Source organism: Lepisosteus oculatus, chromosome 16 (genome assembly GCF_040954835.1).
Source record: "Lepisosteus oculatus isolate fLepOcu1 chromosome 16, fLepOcu1.hap2, whole genome shotgun sequence".
Classification (NCBI taxonomy): Eukaryota; Metazoa; Chordata; class Actinopteri; order Semionotiformes; family Lepisosteidae; genus Lepisosteus; species Lepisosteus oculatus.
The window spans coordinates 2,845,133-2,861,584 of NC_090711.1; the positions used below are offsets into that span (position 1 = coordinate 2,845,133).

The 16,452-nt window shown below is 52.6% G+C and overlaps 1 protein-coding gene across 2 annotated transcripts; it reads right to left on the reverse strand.

Annotated features, from left to right (window-relative positions):
* Positions 1 to 1,327: 1,327 nt before the first annotated feature.
* actr5 (actin related protein 5) lies at positions 1,328 to 12,216 on the reverse strand. Of its 2 annotated transcripts, XM_069179505.1 has the most exons (10): positions 12,071 to 12,216; positions 11,007 to 11,344; positions 10,206 to 10,444; positions 8,521 to 8,690; positions 7,943 to 8,160; positions 7,544 to 7,708; positions 5,169 to 5,276; positions 4,479 to 4,618; positions 3,519 to 3,651; positions 1,328 to 2,954 (listed from the first exon to the last, which is right to left on the reverse strand). In XM_069179505.1, exons 1-10 carry the CDS (start codon positions 12,111 to 12,113, stop codon positions 2,613 to 2,615), a joined length of 1,896 nt encoding a protein of 631 aa, XP_069035606.1. In that variant the 5' UTR covers positions 12,114 to 12,216; the 3' UTR covers positions 1,328 to 2,612. The 2 variants fall into 2 exon arrangements, with proteins under 2 accessions (XP_069035606.1, XP_069035607.1); XM_069179506.1 differs by lacking the exon at positions 12,071 to 12,216 and having other exon boundaries at positions 11,007 to 11,420.
* Between the last annotated feature and the right edge of the window lie 4,236 nt (positions 12,217 to 16,452).

The following is a 16,452-nucleotide window of genomic DNA, read 5'->3' on the forward strand; positions in this document are numbered from 1 at the left end:
ACTATACTGTAGGCTGTTCACTAAGGGACTGTTCGTTTTTAACCTGCAACCTGGGAAATCATGTTAAGAATGCCACGACTTCCCTGCTTTGCAAAACGCAGCTGGATTCTAATGGGCAGCTACTGTCCACAAACACAGCTTCGTTAATAATAACCCCTGTGCAAGGAGGCTAGCAGGCTTTGGGTCTTACCATTCCTGAGTTCTCTCAAGCCTGTCACCTATACAGCTGTAACAAAGCCCACTCTCTGCCCCCAACCTCCCTCTGCACCACCTCCTTCCTCACACCATCCCATTAGCAGAGGGGTGTTGGGGAAGTTACTTCTGAAACCAGGAACCCACTGCAGTTGAGTGAGGGAAGGCTCACTCCCTGCAGGAAGGTACAGTAAAGAAACACTGGAGAACATTTCGGCTGTGGAGTCTTCTTCAGGCTCGCCTCTCCAATCCATTACAGTTAGCAGTTTATATCTTGTAATATAACGAGAGGATTATCTTTTATAATTAACGAGAGGTTATGGGGGGGGGGGTCAGTGTTCTCCAGTACGGAGCAGGCAGCATGTATACAGTTATTAAAACCTGAAAAAAAATCCTCCACACCAGAAATGTCATGAATTTCTTTTTAAAAGCAGTCTCCACCCCAACCCCACTCCACGCTGCCCTTCAGCACAGCTCCCAGTTTCTCAGAGAGCAGAAGGCACTTTCCGATGGGTCCTTCACATCAACACCCATCTCTCATGCTTCACCAGGCACCCAGCGTGGGTGCAGAGGAGGGCTCAGAGCCACACGCCAAGCCTGGCGAAGTGGTGTCACGACAGGGCTTCACCTTATCCCTCAGGGCGAGCGCTGCGGATCGCCCCCCCCCCGGCCCGCCGAGGGGGAGGGAAGGAAAAGGGAGGGAGCGTTTGACTCCTGCATGCGATCTTGGACCCATGGGGACGGGGGACTGCAGACGCATTCGAACCCACGTCCGACCCGCTGCAACGGAAAGAGGAGCAGCGGCGGACAAGGGAGAGGGGGCGAGGGGCTTGTGGGAAGGCGGCGCGCCAGGAGCAGGAGAGCACCGCCCAGGGCCCATCGCACACGCTGCAGCGCCGTCACTTCAGACTGCAGAGGGAGCGGTGTCCCCACCCGGCCTCCGCACTGGCACCCTCTCAGACACCCAGGAGAGCGCCGCCCAGGGCCCATCGCACACGCTGCAGCGCCGTCACTTCAGACTGCAGAGGGAGCGGTGTCCCCACCCGGCCTCCGCACTGGCACCCTCTCAGACACCCAAGACCCACAATCCCTCTCCCTGCCTCTCCTTTACAGAAACCAGCCCGAAACAAAGAGGTTTGCAAAACTAAAAATCACTTTTTATTGGGATCGTGGACCAATCCAACACTGGAAAATAGATAGATTCTGTTCAAGACATGTGAACACTTCGCAGGGGACGTGCACTGATCGATCTGGGAAATCGACAGCCTGCAGATTGATTAAAACGACGGCTCCAATCCCCTTCTGCCGTCTCCCTCGCGCAGCTGCCCTTAGGAAACGCCGATTCTTCCTCAGGCCATGCGGCGGATCGATTCCGGATGGCGTCAGGGGTCCGCTTACTAAAATCGTCCCCGTCAGCACGGACAGGAGCAGAGCGCTGGCTGCCCCTCTCCGAGGTGCTGATCGAGGCATTCGGTTCGAGAAAGGGCCAGGGCCCTCACATCTGACATCAATTCACAGAGGTGGCATTTAGAAATGAGGGGGGAAAAATCTGTTGATCAGAACGTTCTCAATAGCCCCTCTCTCAGCGGCCCCACTTGTGTCCTGTATGTCCACCATAAGCACTGGGATACTCATCAGGAAGAGCCTGATGAATCTGGTAACGGGGTGGTTATAAATGGGAGAGGCAAGGAGAAGATCAACTCGCTCCGGCGCCTGTTCTTCTGAATATTGATCCCTGTGCTTCCATTGGCGTCCTTCCGCATCTGTGAGAAAAGACGTTGCCAATTCACTGCGAGGGTGAGCCTAATAAACAGACAAGCCACCCCATCTTCAGGGATTTTCTTGGATCTTGAGAATTCCAAAGGAAAACAGCACCATTCACCTTAAGGTAAGACTGCAGAAGCGTATTTACAAGATGGCAAAATACTAAAAGTACAAAAAAAAAAGAGAAGTTCCTTCCGTCTTCCTTTACAGCGCGGTGCGTCACTGAGAGAGGTGCTGGAAGGGGCTGGGCTGCCATAGTGCTTTAGCTCAAAGGATCCCACAATGGCTGTAGGTTCCCCACCCCTGCAGTCTCGACACACAGGCTCCCTGTCAGTATTTCCCCGACGCACGCTGGGACTGAAACCGAGATGCTGGGCCACACTGCGGAATGTGGCCTAGTGGCCTAACCCAGCAAGAGATCACATGGCTTCCAACACCTTCATCCACTTCCTAGTAGATCACAGTCAATGGAGAGGGACTTGTTACAGCACTATTCTCTCTTACAGCAGCTGTGATGGCTTGTGCTCCCGGTGTTGCCGCAGCGATGGAGGCGGTTGCTAGGGCTGGGCCGGCAGTGCAGGCTGGACGCTTGGCTTCCGGGGCCTTGGGGCTCGGCTCTGACCGGTCAGTTTGTCACGGCTGCGGAGGGGGAGTGGTCATGCCAGAACCCGCGGCTGCGCAGACGGGGCGCCGGCGGCCGCCGCTGCAGGGGAGACCAGGGCCGAGGCTGTGGCCGGAGGGGCGGCGGCGGCGACCGTCGTTGCGGCGACGGAGGCGGTTGCCGGGGGCGGGTCGGCAGCCCGGGGCGGCGGCGGCGGCGGCCTGGCGACGCTGATGGGAATGAAGGTGTTGGAGCAGCAGTGCTCGCTCAGGTACTCCCCGCCCTTCTCCTCGTAGTCCTTCCGGGTCACCCAGCCCTCTTCCCCTCCGGCATGGCGCAGGGCCCACTCCCGGGCCCCGTACCACCCGTCCAGCGCCGGCCGCGATGCCAGGGTCACCTAGAGAGGCCGAGGCAGAGAAGACACTGCAAACCCCCAGCGAAGAGACTCGCTGCGGTTATTACAAACCTGACAGCGCCTTGCTTAAACTGGAACTCCGTTGGGAGCTTAAGACACCGTTGCTTTCTGCTCCGATTCCAGCCACCCACACGGCACTGTGAAGACACCTCAGCCCATCGCCACTTCGCTCAGCTGCTACCTTCTCGCCACAGCTATTCTCACCGCCCTATAGGGCGGAGTCGGAGCGGGTAACCCCGTCTATGAAAGGGCGATTCAGCTGCGCGCGCTGGGGGCGTGCTGGTAGGTAAATTGGCTTCTGGGAAGACCGGGCCTGGCGCGAGTGTGTCCGTGTGTGCCCTGCGATGGACTGGCCTCCCGTCCGGGGTGTACCCTACTTCCCGGGATAGGCTCCCGCCCCCCCGCTCACTCCCTGGATGGGAAGACGCGGCCAGAAAACGGATGGATGTTGGGGAGGGCGAAACCCTGGCCTGACGCCCTGCCAGAACCCGAACTCTCACGCGGCACGCCGCTCCCCGGAGCCCCCCCCGGGACCCCGTTCCGTACCTGGAAGTGAGACTGGAAGGGCCGGATCGCCAGCAGCTCCCTCTCCACTCGCTCCTTCATCCCGGGGTACTGCAGGTTGCCTCCCGTCAGGAACACGTTCCCCGCCAGCGCCCCCTGCTGCTCCGGGGTGTACCTGCACCCGAAAAACCACCACAGCTGATTGAGGACGACGTGAGGGCACTGCTTGGTGGGGCGTGCCGTCAGGCTCTTCGTTTGGCTTTTTGTATTTAAATTTGTATTTAAGTTTGTTAAATTTATATTTATCTCATTTGCATTTCCCTTTAAATCAGTGTTTATATAAATGTAATTCTGTGCATTAAGAGGACTGCTACTCTTCCTTAATGACAGTGACTCACGGTTGGTTTGTTGATCCTGTTCCCTCCTACCCCTCATAAAAAGCACCAGTCCCCAGAGAGCACAGAACCACCTGCCCCATACATGACAAGCAAAAGCCCTGAGCTCAAAAAAAATTACAAAGTCATCAGAGTAAGATGACAGAAGGACTTTGCAGCCATGGTAACACTTTGCTTTTTCTATGTCTATATCTACTGCACTTACATCTCTATCTCCCCAGTACAGTAAAGATGCAAAACATGCATTTTCCTTTGATTTGCTTAGTTTGCATCCCGTTAGGTGGACAATCAGGGACCTGTGAACAGTTTTTTTCCCCGCTGGGAGCAAAAACCTTGGGAAAAAAAACCTTGAATGCTGCAAGTCTGCATGTGACAGCGCGTTTGTGCACGCAGGCAAGGCTTGTGCGTCTGCAGCCCAGCATGCGTGCATGCGTGTGTGTGTGTAACACGGAGCCGGCACACCGGAGAGCCCCTGTGAGCTGCGCCGAGCCAGCACAAAGGAACACGCTTGTGTGCGCGCAGCGCAGTGCGACGCAGCCCTGCGGCTGTGGCAGGCCGCCGCTGAGAGCTGCTGGGGGGGGGGGGGAGGATGCATGCACTTGCCCACCTGTCCAAGATGTACTGCAGGGTCTCCATGACGCCCATCTGCTCCTCCCCGATGACGGAGGGCTGGAACAGGATCTCCGGCACACGCAGCCTCTCCGTGCCTACGAACAGCTGGTGATACTCTGCCAGGTTAAACACAGGCTGGCGGGCAGGCAGGAGTGGGAGGAAGACATGAGACCGTAAGAAAAGATTCAAAGGAGTGCAGGCCGTTCGGTCCGTCTGGCAGACAGCAGCTTAGTAAACCAAGGACCTCATCAACACAGGGGCACAACACTTCTTCTTGGAAGAAGCCAAGGTACTGGCTTCAACAACATGGCTGTGCAGCTGGGTCGGGATCCCACAGCCCTTTGTGTAAAGAAGCGCCTCCCGTTCTTGATTTTAACAGCACTTCCACCTGGTTCAATTCAACTTTTTCTCTGGGTCTCTGAATATTGACAGCAAAGACTGGAAAGAATGTTTGTAAATACATTGTATATACTGAAATGCAACTAATGCCATCAATTCCAATACTCATTTGTTAAGTGTTTATGTCTGTCATTACATGTACAGTATATATGAAGGCTTATGAACATATAATACATATATATACACTTCATAAACTCCCTCCCTAAAATATACTCAAATAAATGTCTACTGAGCACATAGGTCAATTAGAACAAATGCTATGTATACCCATAAAATGTTTCATTACCTGTGCAGGATTAGCAGGCTTGTCTGCTTCGGGCTGGTCCTCATTGAACTCGGGTTCGAGCTCAGCCACACCGTCCCCCTCCTCCATGGACTGCTCCAGCTCAGGGGTCTGCAGGACAGAGGTACAGGACTCCACCAACACGACAACGACTCTGAAGGGCCCTAAAGCACCGTCTCGCACTGCTGAGCAACCTGAGCCACGCCAGGGCCTTCCTGTAAGGCAGTGGTGCCCAGTGCTGGTCCTGGTGAGCCTCACACCTGCTGCTCTTTATTCCACCCCACCTTCACTGCATAACTGAAGCCTTGATTGACCCAAGACTCTGCTTCGTTGGAATATCTCCATCTTGCATCTAATCACAGGTTTGGGAATTTCACTTCCAAAACGCAACGGTTATTAACGGTTAGATCAGCGTTCCCACCACTGGAAAAAAATTCAAAAAAATGAAGGGTCTTAAAAAACAAGGCGCATGACGTTTCTTATGAAATCGAATCCCCAGATTAGTGCACAGAATAATGACTTCTAATTTCTGTTTCAGGCTCGTCACCACTGGGGCTTCAAAAAAACTAAATCAGAAACAATGAGACCAAATCAGCAAGTGAGCCGAAGCAGTGGAGACCGGCGAGGGAGAGGAGCCTGGGTTCATCAGCTGAGAGACCCGATACAGAGGCGGTGCAGTGCTCGGTCACGGACAGCAGGGGGCACTGTGCACCAGCTCGTGTTACAATCCAGCTGGTTCTGCCTTTTTAAACCAGAAGACGTGCTTCACTTCAGATGGTGGTAGTTTTACGAAAACAATGAAAAAAAAGAAAGGGTATCGTTAAAATAAAGCGCCTTTTTTTGTCAATAAGTTTAACCACATGCCCACTGGGGAATGGGGTTATTTCTATCTTAAGAACAACGTCCCATTAAAATTAAAACAGACAGTAATGCTCCCTCCATATTGTAGTGATATATGGCCCCACCTTGTGGTTGAGGTGGGTAGTGCATCATGCTCATCAACAGATACAGAACCAGGGGATTCGTTTTTTTCTTCATTTTATGACTCCTTTTAGATGAGAGGCTTCTGTAGTGGTAGCACTTGGCATGAGGATATTTCCAAGTTCTTCAGCTTTGTTGCATTAAGTACTTAAGTGATAAGAATAAACCCATGTTTGCTTGGATAGAAGCAACCACCCTGCTTCTGGAAAACTATCATAAACACTTATTTCTTTCTCCTCTGTGTGCAACTAGCTTGTATTTTACTGCTCTGCTGAGCGCAGCTGGAGTATGTGTCACTGCCCTGCCATGCGCAGCTGGATTGTATTTTCCTGCTCTGCCGTGCGCAGCTGGAGCATGTGTCACTGCCCTGCCATGCGCAGCTGGATTGTATTTTACTGCTCTGCTGTGCACAGCTGGATTGTATTTTACTGCTCTGCTGTGCACAGCTGGATTGTATTTTACTGCACTGCCGTGCGCAGCTGGAGCATGTGTTACTGCACTGCTGTGCGCAGCTGGAGCATGTGTCACTGCCCTGCCATGCGCAGCTAGAGCATATGTCACTGCCCTGCCATGCGCAGCTGGATTGTATTTTACTGCACTGCCGTGCGCAGCTGGAGCATGTGTCACTGCCCTGCCGTGCGCAGCTGGATTGTATTTTACTGCACTGCCGTGCGCAGCTGGAGCATGTGTCACTGCCCTGCCATGCGCAGATAGAGCATATGTCACTGCCCTGCCGTGCGCAGCTGGATTGTATTTTACTGCACTGCTGTGCGCAGCTGGAGCATGTGTCACTGCCCTGCCGTGCGCAGCTGGATTGTATTTTACTGCACTGCCGTGCGCAGCTGGAGCATGTGTCACTGCCCTGCCGTGCGCAGCTGGATTGTATTTTACTGCACTGCCGTGCGCAGCTGGAGCATGTGTCACTGCCCTGCCGTGCGCAGCTGGATTGTATTTTACTGCCCTGCCGTGCGCAGCTGGAGCGTGTGTCACTGCCCTGCCGTGCGCAGCTGGATTGTATTTTACTGCCCTGCCGTGCGCAGCTGGAGCGTGTGTCACTGCCCTGCCGTGCGCAGCTGGATTGTATTTTACTGCTCTGCTGTGCACAGCTGGATTGTATTTTACTGCACTGCCATGTGCAGCTGGAGCATGTGTCACCGCCCTGCCATGCGCAGCTGGAGCATGTGTCACCGCCCTGCCATGCGCAGCTGGAGCATATGTCACTGCCCTGCCATGCGCAGCTGGATTGTATTTTACTGCCCTGCCGTGTGCAGCTGGAGCATGTGTCACTGCCCTGCCGTGCGCAGCTGGATTGTATTTTACTGCCCTGCCATGCGCAGCTGGATTGTATTTTACTGCTCTGCTGTGCGCAGCTGGAGCACGTGCGCAGCCGTCCTCACCTCCGGCTTGCTGTCAGGCCCCTCCACCTGCAGGGCGCGCTGCCGGCCCTGCTCCACAGCCAGGCTGAGCTTGCTGATGTAGGACTGCAGCTCCTCTGCAGAGTCCATGTTGAGCTCCACCAGGGCCTTGTGGAACTGGTCCAGGAGACCGTCCTCTAGGAGCTCCTGGAGAGGAGGAACGCAGAAAAATTAAAAGCCGTGCTGCAGGTCTAGTAGCCTGGCAGTTATAAAAGCTGCCGATCAGCAAGAGATACGGCTCCCGTGCTGCTGGAGTGGACTTTGCAGGTATGTAGGGTGTAGTGTTGTGCAGGCTGTAGTCTGCAGGAGTGGCTGGTACCGATCGTCAACGTGCATCAGTGACGCGCTGGGGCAGGCTCAGACGCCGGGCCGCCGCCGTACCTGCACGGCCAGCAGCCTCTCGAGCCGCTCCTGATCCTGCTGCAGCTTCTCCTCGCGCCGCCGGGTGTTGAGCTCCTGCAGGCGGCGCAGCTGCTGCGCGCGCCTCTCCTGGCGCTCCTCCGCGCTCAGCGTGCCACCCGCCAGCTTCGAGGAGAAGGGCAGCTGTATCCGGTGGACCTCCCTCTCGTAGAAATCGGCGCAGCGCCACCGCTCCAGTTCTACAGGGGAAGCAGCAGAGCAGGCTGAGCAAAGCTCATGGCAGGGGCAGGAGCGTTTATTTCTGTGCTACGTTTATGCTCGTCTTGACCAACTAATACAATACCACAAGGCTCTAGTCACGTTCCTGCAAAGCCCTGGTTATTCATTGTGTTACCTGCGGAGGATTGCATTAATAGTGCCATCCCTAGCACAAGAGCAAGCAACTTCAGCCAATTCCTTTCCATTTCCTTGTGCGACTGATCTTTTGTCAATGAACAGACGATTAATGGCTTAACCAACCCCCTGCTGAGGACGAATTGAACAATTAAAGACCGCGAGTGGCTGCACCAGGGTCCCCGACTCCGCTCCTGGGCTCTGACCTTCCTGGTAGTCGAGGGCGGTGTAGCTGTGCTCGTGCAGCAGCTCCTCCATGCGGCTCAGGGTGATGGCCGCCAGGTGACCGGGGTACTTGAGCTGCAGGAGGCGCTGCAGGTACGAGGCTGCATGGCTGCCCCCCATGTTGACGCGCTTGCAGTTCCGGGCGTCAAGCCTGCGAGAGGAAAAAAAACACACGCTGTGCTCTCGTATCACCTCGGGACGCACGTATGGGGTCTCCGAGCCCGTTGAGCCAGTGCCTCATCAGGTTTTTACTCCACGTCTGCTGCCAACCACCTAAATCCACTCCTTAATGACTTAATTGGATCAATTTGTCGCATTTTCTCAGGTGCTGCTGCTCTAAGACAACACTAGACAACACGCAGACACACCTCACCTCCTGCACATGGACTGGAGACACCGGATTTACTTTGACAGCACAAGTCAATCAAGAAAATTATCATTTTTTTCTGCAATTTAGAAAATACTATTAAAAGCAAACTATTTTACACCTACTGTAGGTGCATGTGTTGACAATCAGGCTTTTAATTAACTTAACCATCTGGAGAGAGAGAGTGTGGAAAATAAACATCGCCATCACGACCAGCCAGGTGAAAACAAAAACCGAGGCTCTCCTTTGACAGTGGTTAGTTGTAGAGAAAACAGCACACAAATTAAAACTGTTAATCACACCTGAAGAGACCGGCTAGGATCATACTTCAAAAAAGAAGTGTGTTCCATGCTGAAAGGAACAGAAAAGAGCCATGTTTTCCTGCTGTTAATTAAGAAGTATCTTTAAACCCTGCAGGAACCCCGTCATCCAAGAACCAGTGTTACCTATTACTGTCCGAGAACATCTAGACTAAGACTCCTGCTCCTAGAGACTCACTGCCCTGAAGATTTATTTCTAGAGAACTCAGAACGTCAGAAAGACCTCAAATGAGACGAGTCCAACCCGCACATCGTGGTCTTCAGGGTTCTGTCTCTCTAGAGCCCCGAGTTCATCTGGAGCAAACCCCTCAATGTCACCACAGCTGAAACCTCTAGCAATGAAGAGCGACTGAATCAAATGATCGATACATCAACTGGGGCACTGAGAGTACTAGAACTCCCTGTTGCTTCACAATCCCCGGGAGGACCAGGAGCGAGGGGCTCTTCCACACGGAAGAGAGATCCTCAAGCCGCAGGGGAGAGAGCGCGGCCCCTGGGTCTTACCTATGCCAGCAGCCATATCACCCTGCAACTCACAACTGGCAGCCCACTGAAGCTCAGCAGGTGTGAGCCTGGTCAGTACCTGGATGGGAGACCTCCTGGGAAAAAATAAGGTTCCTGCTGGAAGAGGTGTTAGTGGGGCCAGCAGGGGGCGCTCACCCTGCGGTCCATGTGGGTCCTAATGCCCCAGTATGCCCCGGCATCCTGGCCAAATTTCCCCATCGGCTGTTATGAATCATGGCCTCCTAACAATCCCCCTCTGTGAATTGGCTTCATCACTCTGCTCTCCTCCCCACTGATAGCTGATGTGTGGTGAGCGTTCTGGCGCACTATGGCTGCCGTCGCATCATCCAGGTTGATGCTGCACATTGGTGGTGGTGGAGGGGAGTCCCCATTACCTGTAAAGCGCTTTGAGTGGAGTGTCCAGAAAAAGCGCTATATAAGTGTAAGCAATTATTATTATTATTATTATTATTACCTGCCGTTGATGACTGGGAGGATGTGCGAGCAGTGGTAGCCGGAGGAGATCACGATGCCGGTGTGCGGGGCAGAGAGGCTGCGCTGGACGTTGTTGTAGTAGAAGCTGTAGAGGCTGTCCACCCCGTACGACACCCGCGGGACGCCGTAGCACTCGAACAGCAGCTCGGACATCATCTGCCGACAGTGAAGGGGGTTGCAAGGCGCCTCGGTCAGCACGACGGGGTGCTCCACACAACCCTGCCGGGACAGCGACAAACACCCGGTACACTCTCGCACAGATCCTTATTTCGGCCTGGTCGTCTCAGAACGGTTTGCAGGGGAAAGGAGGGTTCTGGGGGGGACCAGGCACCTTGCAAGCCAACATTATTAAACCACATGACTGAAAAACACAACTGCACTGCAGCTGCACCAAAAAAAAACACAAAACACAAAACGTGGATGAAAAGGGCTCTGTCTAATATTTGACGTGAAAAATTGTTTTGCAAGCATCGTTTTAGTATTCTGAGCTTTCCGTTTGGAAATGTAATAAGTCGCAAGACGTGTCAGCTACAGTTATAAGATTGAGGATGCTGTTACTGTGCAACGCCGTGCCCAGCAAACCGAGATACAGTGCGACCCATATGTGCTCCCGAGCCAACACAGTCGGACCGTCATGTCCTAATAAGGAATATGAAAACTAATACTAGGGCCAAGTGGAAGACAGAAGGCAGTCGTTTGTTTCTGTGTGGTTTAATCAACAAAGCATACACTTATGACACTTTATTAATTAATTATGAAGAAGACAAACGAGCGGACTCACTTCGGTGGCGATTCCCAGGTGCATGAAGATGTAGTCGAACATGAGCTCCTGGATTTCAAAGTTGACCACGACGTTGCGGTCGAACTGGCTCTTCAGCAGCCACCGCAGCGGCTCCAGGTTCGGGATGTCGTTGCCGATCTGGGTCTCGCTGCGGGCCGCCCCGCGGCTGCGCGCCGCCACGGACTTGAACTGGAGCCGAGGAGCGGAAAACTCGTCCCCGGCGCCGGCCCAGCCGGCCCGCGTCTGGAAAGAGCCGTTGTCTATGACGATCGGAACCGGCGACGGCTGCAGGCATTCGGGGCTGACTTCTAGAACCGGGTCTGGCACCGCCCGGTAATCTTGAAAGGAGAAGATTTTAGCCGCTGCGGGCGCCGCCATCTTGGACGTGTGACTTCAAAATACGTCCGGGTGGCGCACGGCGACTGCAACGATCCGAATTCCTTGTGTCGGTGTTATGAGTTTAATCGAGTTTTTAAACTCTGAAACTCCATCAGTTCGCCTCTCTTCACGATATTGCATTTTACAGGAGTAACGAGTATTGTTTTAAAAACGTAAATACGGTAGTACCTTTTAAACATCTAGATTCATTCTTGTTAAAAGAGTGAATTGCGACGTTATAGAAAATGTAAGAGAACATTTAGATCATTTGAATTACTTTTACAAATTACACGTCCGTTTTGTTAAAAAATTATAAATATAAGGAATCATATAAGGATTTTGTTTGGTTTTAGGTTTTAGATAGCATGTGGCCTGGACTGTATTAATGGCTGGGCGTAGGTCAGGATTTGCATTAAAATTAGATTTCCAGTAAGATTGGAGATATGTTCTAACCGGTTTTACGTTTTCAATCATAAAAAGGAAATGGCCAATAACTCACATTTTACAGATAAGCAGCTCTAGTAAAATAACGATATAAAATAATATATATATACAATAAATTGTAACTGAAACAAGTTGAAATGTGAACAAAGCAGCATTCAAATCTTTAAAAAAGGTCCTCAGAGGTGTCTGTTCTGAGGATCGGACCCATGAGGGCTGGGTTTCTGTTCCAACCTTATACTTACAGTTAGGCAAACGCAGGACTTTTCTGATGGTCTTCAGGGACATTTACATCATCAATGCTAAAGCAACCTCTGAAACACCGTGGAATCCAATTAGATGTATTTTAATTATGCAGTTAATTACATACTTAGACCGCCTGTAAGTTAAGACTCAGGTGGCGTCTTAACCAGCCTTTCAAGTGTGAAAGGTGAGTTGCGATGGGATGTTACCGTTAATGCACAAAGGAGTTTTCACACTGTGACGCTTCCCAGCACTGAAACAACTGGAAGGATTAAACCTAAGCCCTGAACCAGACGACAGTTCACCAACATTTAAACAATGCTTTTGCTAAAATACCTCCCCCCATATTTTTTTTTTCATTGCGGTAGCACGCTGATTTAAAACCTTTATTACAGTGGAAACGATCGACCAGCATCCCGGCACCCTCAGTCGAAGAGGGTGAATCCCAGGGATTTTTGTCCTGGAGCCCACGGAAAAGATCGCTTCCGCTCGGATTCGCCCGGCACGGACAGCTTGTCACGCTCCTGTCGGGCACAACAGGAGTCTGTGACCTGCAGTTTGTGCTTCGACTCTGGTGTGCCTCTCAAGGATTTCTGATGCCATTTCCAATTATATAAAAAGCCCCCCTTCCTGTTTACAGTTGTACATCTGTTTAGCCTTGCTGGTCAAGGCTGCTTAGATATTTCCTCTGCAAGTTTGTGTGAGGGCATGCCTGCCTGCCTCTCATCCCACTACATGATACACTGAGGTCAGGCTTAATCCCAGGGCTGGATGTTGCTTATGAATCAGTGGCACAACAGCAGCCTTAAAATAACTACTAACACTGGCATACTCTACCGCTTCAATAACAGTCATTGTGTCTCTTGCATAAGGAGGTGTAATGGCAGCCCCTGTTCGTTCCGTTCACTGTTAAAGGCGCAGACCACACACAGCCAGAGGTGCAAGAAGCTCTGCTGTTCCTCTGCGCTCGCAGAAGGATTCGTGCAGACGCTGGTGCAGGCTGGTGTGTAGGTGTTGGCCTGTCCTGGCCTGTTCTCTGGGCAGTCCTACATGCTGTACGCGAGGCGTGATTCACTCTGGCAGGGTGGGAGAGAGGGGAGGAAATATAAACTTACGGTCCCCATTTTCTTCCCATTTCAGGGCGAAAATAAATTTCTTTGCACAAAATATATTTCTTGATGTTTCGCAGTATTACTGTACTTTACGTCCCTGCAGAGAACACTTAACAGGTTTCTATTTAAGAAAAAAAACATCGCGCAATTGCGTGCATAAATAGATGCAAACACTGAGATACGGACATGTTTTATTTCTAATCATCAAATGGACTTTCTTCCGATATTTCCTGTCTTACTGAGCACCAGAATGTGAGACTGGTGCAGGAAGAGGTGGGTTTTTTGACCTTTTCATTCTAAAGGTTTTGGTTTCATTCGGTTTTTTCTTGTTTAAACGGTGCTATTTTTGTCATATTTGTACATGAGGGTTTAACGAGTTTGAAAACACGATCTAGTGCAGTGCCCTTCCTTGCAATAAGCTCCTTCCATACAAAAGCTGAAGTTTTAAAATCTTGCCTCGAGACTTACATTTTCGCAGTGGCCTTCAATACCTAACTTAATTATTTCTTTTAATTTCATGATGTGTATGTTTTATGTATTTGTCTTTCATGTACAATTTATGTGTAGTGGCTACAGTAGATCGTTCTCAGACCGAAAGGTGTTAATAAACAGAGTGATTGAAAAAGCGCTTCTCCAGAAGCCAACAGAGCTGCAGAGAGTGCAAGTAAGCAGTGCACAAACACACAAACACACAAACACGTACAATCAGACACACATGTGCCATGCCGAAAGTGTGATGAGATTCACTCATGGCAGATGCACAGAGGGCTTGTCAGGTACAGTAAGTGCTTGCCAGAGCCTTAAGTACTTTCAAAAGAATCCAGCTTAACCGCACATGTCAGCATCCAAGCCAGGAGATGTTTCCAGCAGCTTTCTGCTGGGAATCCGCTTGTGTCTTCCCTCAGGAGAGAGAGAGGCGTCCCGGGACCCACACTGTTGCAGGTCAGGAATAACTCCGGAGCCCCTGAGTGTCTCCTGGAAACACGAAGAATCTGTAGAACCTAAGTGTACCTGGGTTCCATACTGGCCTGGCCTGATCACCTCATCAGTAATGGCTATGTGTGGAAGCAGGGGTGTTACCCCTGGTGTCCTGGTCAAATTTCACCCTGGCCTTCACCAATCATGGCCTCCTAACAATCCCCATCTACGAACTGGCTTCATGTTCTCCTCCCCACTGAGAGCTGGTGTGTGGGGAGCGTTCTGGTGCACTCTGGCTACTGTCACATGATCCAGGTGGGGCTGCACACGGGTGGTGGTGGAGGGGATCCCCATTACCTGTAAAGCGCTTTGAGTGGAGTGTCCAGAAAAGCACTATATAAGTGTAAGCAATTATTATTATTCCGTATTATTATTATTATTATTATTATTATTATTATTATTATTATTATTCCCATATGCCCTGTGTGTGTCTTCCTGGGTGTTCTCCAGAGAATGGCCTTTTTTTGTGCCAAACTAAAACTCATTTTAAACCTTCGCTGGGCTGCACTGTGACTCCCTGTGTCCTCCACAGAGCCAGGAGACAGCAGATGGAGAAAAACAGGAGCTGATGCAACAGGTGACAGGTGTGTAGCGCCCACAGGAACCTGTCTGATGTCAGTGTCACATAAGCCTGTCTGCAAACACAGCCGCACCCCCCCAGCACAGCTGGGCAGCTCTGCTCACCTGCAGGCCTCTCGTTAACACCTTCCCGAACGGCTCTTAACGGACAGCCGCATACGTGCTGGGGTACGTGCTGGGCGATGCAACAGGCGGCGTGCAAATGCTTAGTGGGTTAACATGAGATTTAATTTAAAGAAGAAGCATTTTTAAAAAAACAATTATAAATAACTTAAATAAACATGGGGAGAAGTGGAATCTGTTTTTTTTATTTCTTGCATCACGCGTGCACGCAGCATCTTCAGGTGTATGCAGGATGTGCTTTCCCGTGTGAAATCATCTTCGGAGCGCAGAGTGACACGAGACGGAGACGAAGCTTGTCTCCCACTGATGAGTTTTTTTTGCCCCTCGCAGGCCACTGGGGGAGAGCAGCCAGCAGCGAAGATCGCAGCACTGGGACGGAGGAAGAGGCTTTATTTTGTGACCGGACTCTCCATTCCTGCCGCGCCACACCCTCAAGAGGAAGCCCCCTCCTTCCTCCGCCCCGGCCACAGGGGGCAAAGGGCAAAGGGCAAAGGGGAGGGAGGGGGGGGGTGGCTCGCTCTCTGTATCCATGGCAACGGCAAGAAACAGCCACGCCACAGTTTAGGCCCCCCCACCCCGGGCACGGCTCCACGCTCACAATGGCAGGAAGTGGCGATGGGCTCCCTTCCCAGCAGGCTGAGAGATATGGACAGCCTGGGGGTGGGGGGGCTCAGGGGGGGGAGGATACCCAGGCAGAGAGAAAGAGAGAAAAATACACACACCTCACGTCCTGCCAGGTCTCCCATCCCAGGCCTGAGCTCCCGTCCCAGGCCTGAGCTCCCGTCCCACGTCTGAGCTCCCGTCCCAGGTCTGAGAACCGTCCCAGGCCTGAGCTCCCGTCCCAGGTCTGAGCTCCCGTCCCAGGCCTGAGCTCCCGTCCCAGGTCTGAGCTCCCGTCCCAGGCCTGAGCTCCCGTCCCAGGTCTGAGCTCCCGTCCCAGGCCAGGTCTCCCGTCCCAGGCCTGAGCTCCTGTCCCACGTCTGAGCTCCCGTCCGAGGTCTGAGAATCCGTCCCACGTCTGAGCTCCTGTCCCACGTCTGAGCTCCTGTCCCACGTCTGAGAACCCGTCCCAGGCCAGGTCTCCCGTCCCAGGCCTGAGCTCCCAGGCAGGGAATGGCTTCAAGAGGCTCTGTTCCTCTGCTCGAACGCGCCTCCTCGCCCTGCTCCCACAGCGCGTCTCCTGCGCTCCTGCCCGTGGGCTCGGCGGGAGCTGGCGGCGGGGGCCAGGGGTATCGGGAGCGAGCCCTCTGACAGACCGGCCGGGTGGAAAAGCCACTGACCCGGGCCGGCGCCTGAAACGATCCCTGCCCAGGGTCATGCCTGGTGTGTCTTTGTTGATATTCTAAAAGGTGATAATCATCGATTATTTCTTCCGGGTCACTGGTTTGGCGTTAGCTCTTTGACCCAGAGGTGCTCTCTCCTCTGCCTGTCCACTGAGGGTGTACTCTAATCGCGTCTCTGTCGGTCTTTGTCTGAGCGGAACCGGGTCGGTCCCGTTTATGGGCGGCGGCTGGTATCGATCCGCTCGCGGCGTCTCGCCACACCCCCCCCCCCCACCACTCCCCCCAAGCACGTGCGGGTGCCCAGCGAGG

What these genes read in the sequence shown, in the direction of transcription:
- actr5 (XM_069179505.1), bottom strand. Translation starts at nt 12,113, where the DNA reads ATGTCCCTGAAGACCATCAGAAAAGTCCTGCGTTTGCCTAACT. An exon ending in GGCCTGACAGCAAGCCGGAG is followed by an intron (nt 5,277 to 7,543) that starts GTGAGGACGGCT and finishes TCTGTCCTGCAG; the next exon opens with ACCCCTGAGCTGGAGCAGTC. An exon ending in AGCCTGCTAATCCTGCACAG is followed by an intron (nt 4,619 to 5,168) that starts GTAATGAAACAT and finishes CCTGCCCGCCAG; the next exon opens with CCTGTGTTTAACCTGGCAGA.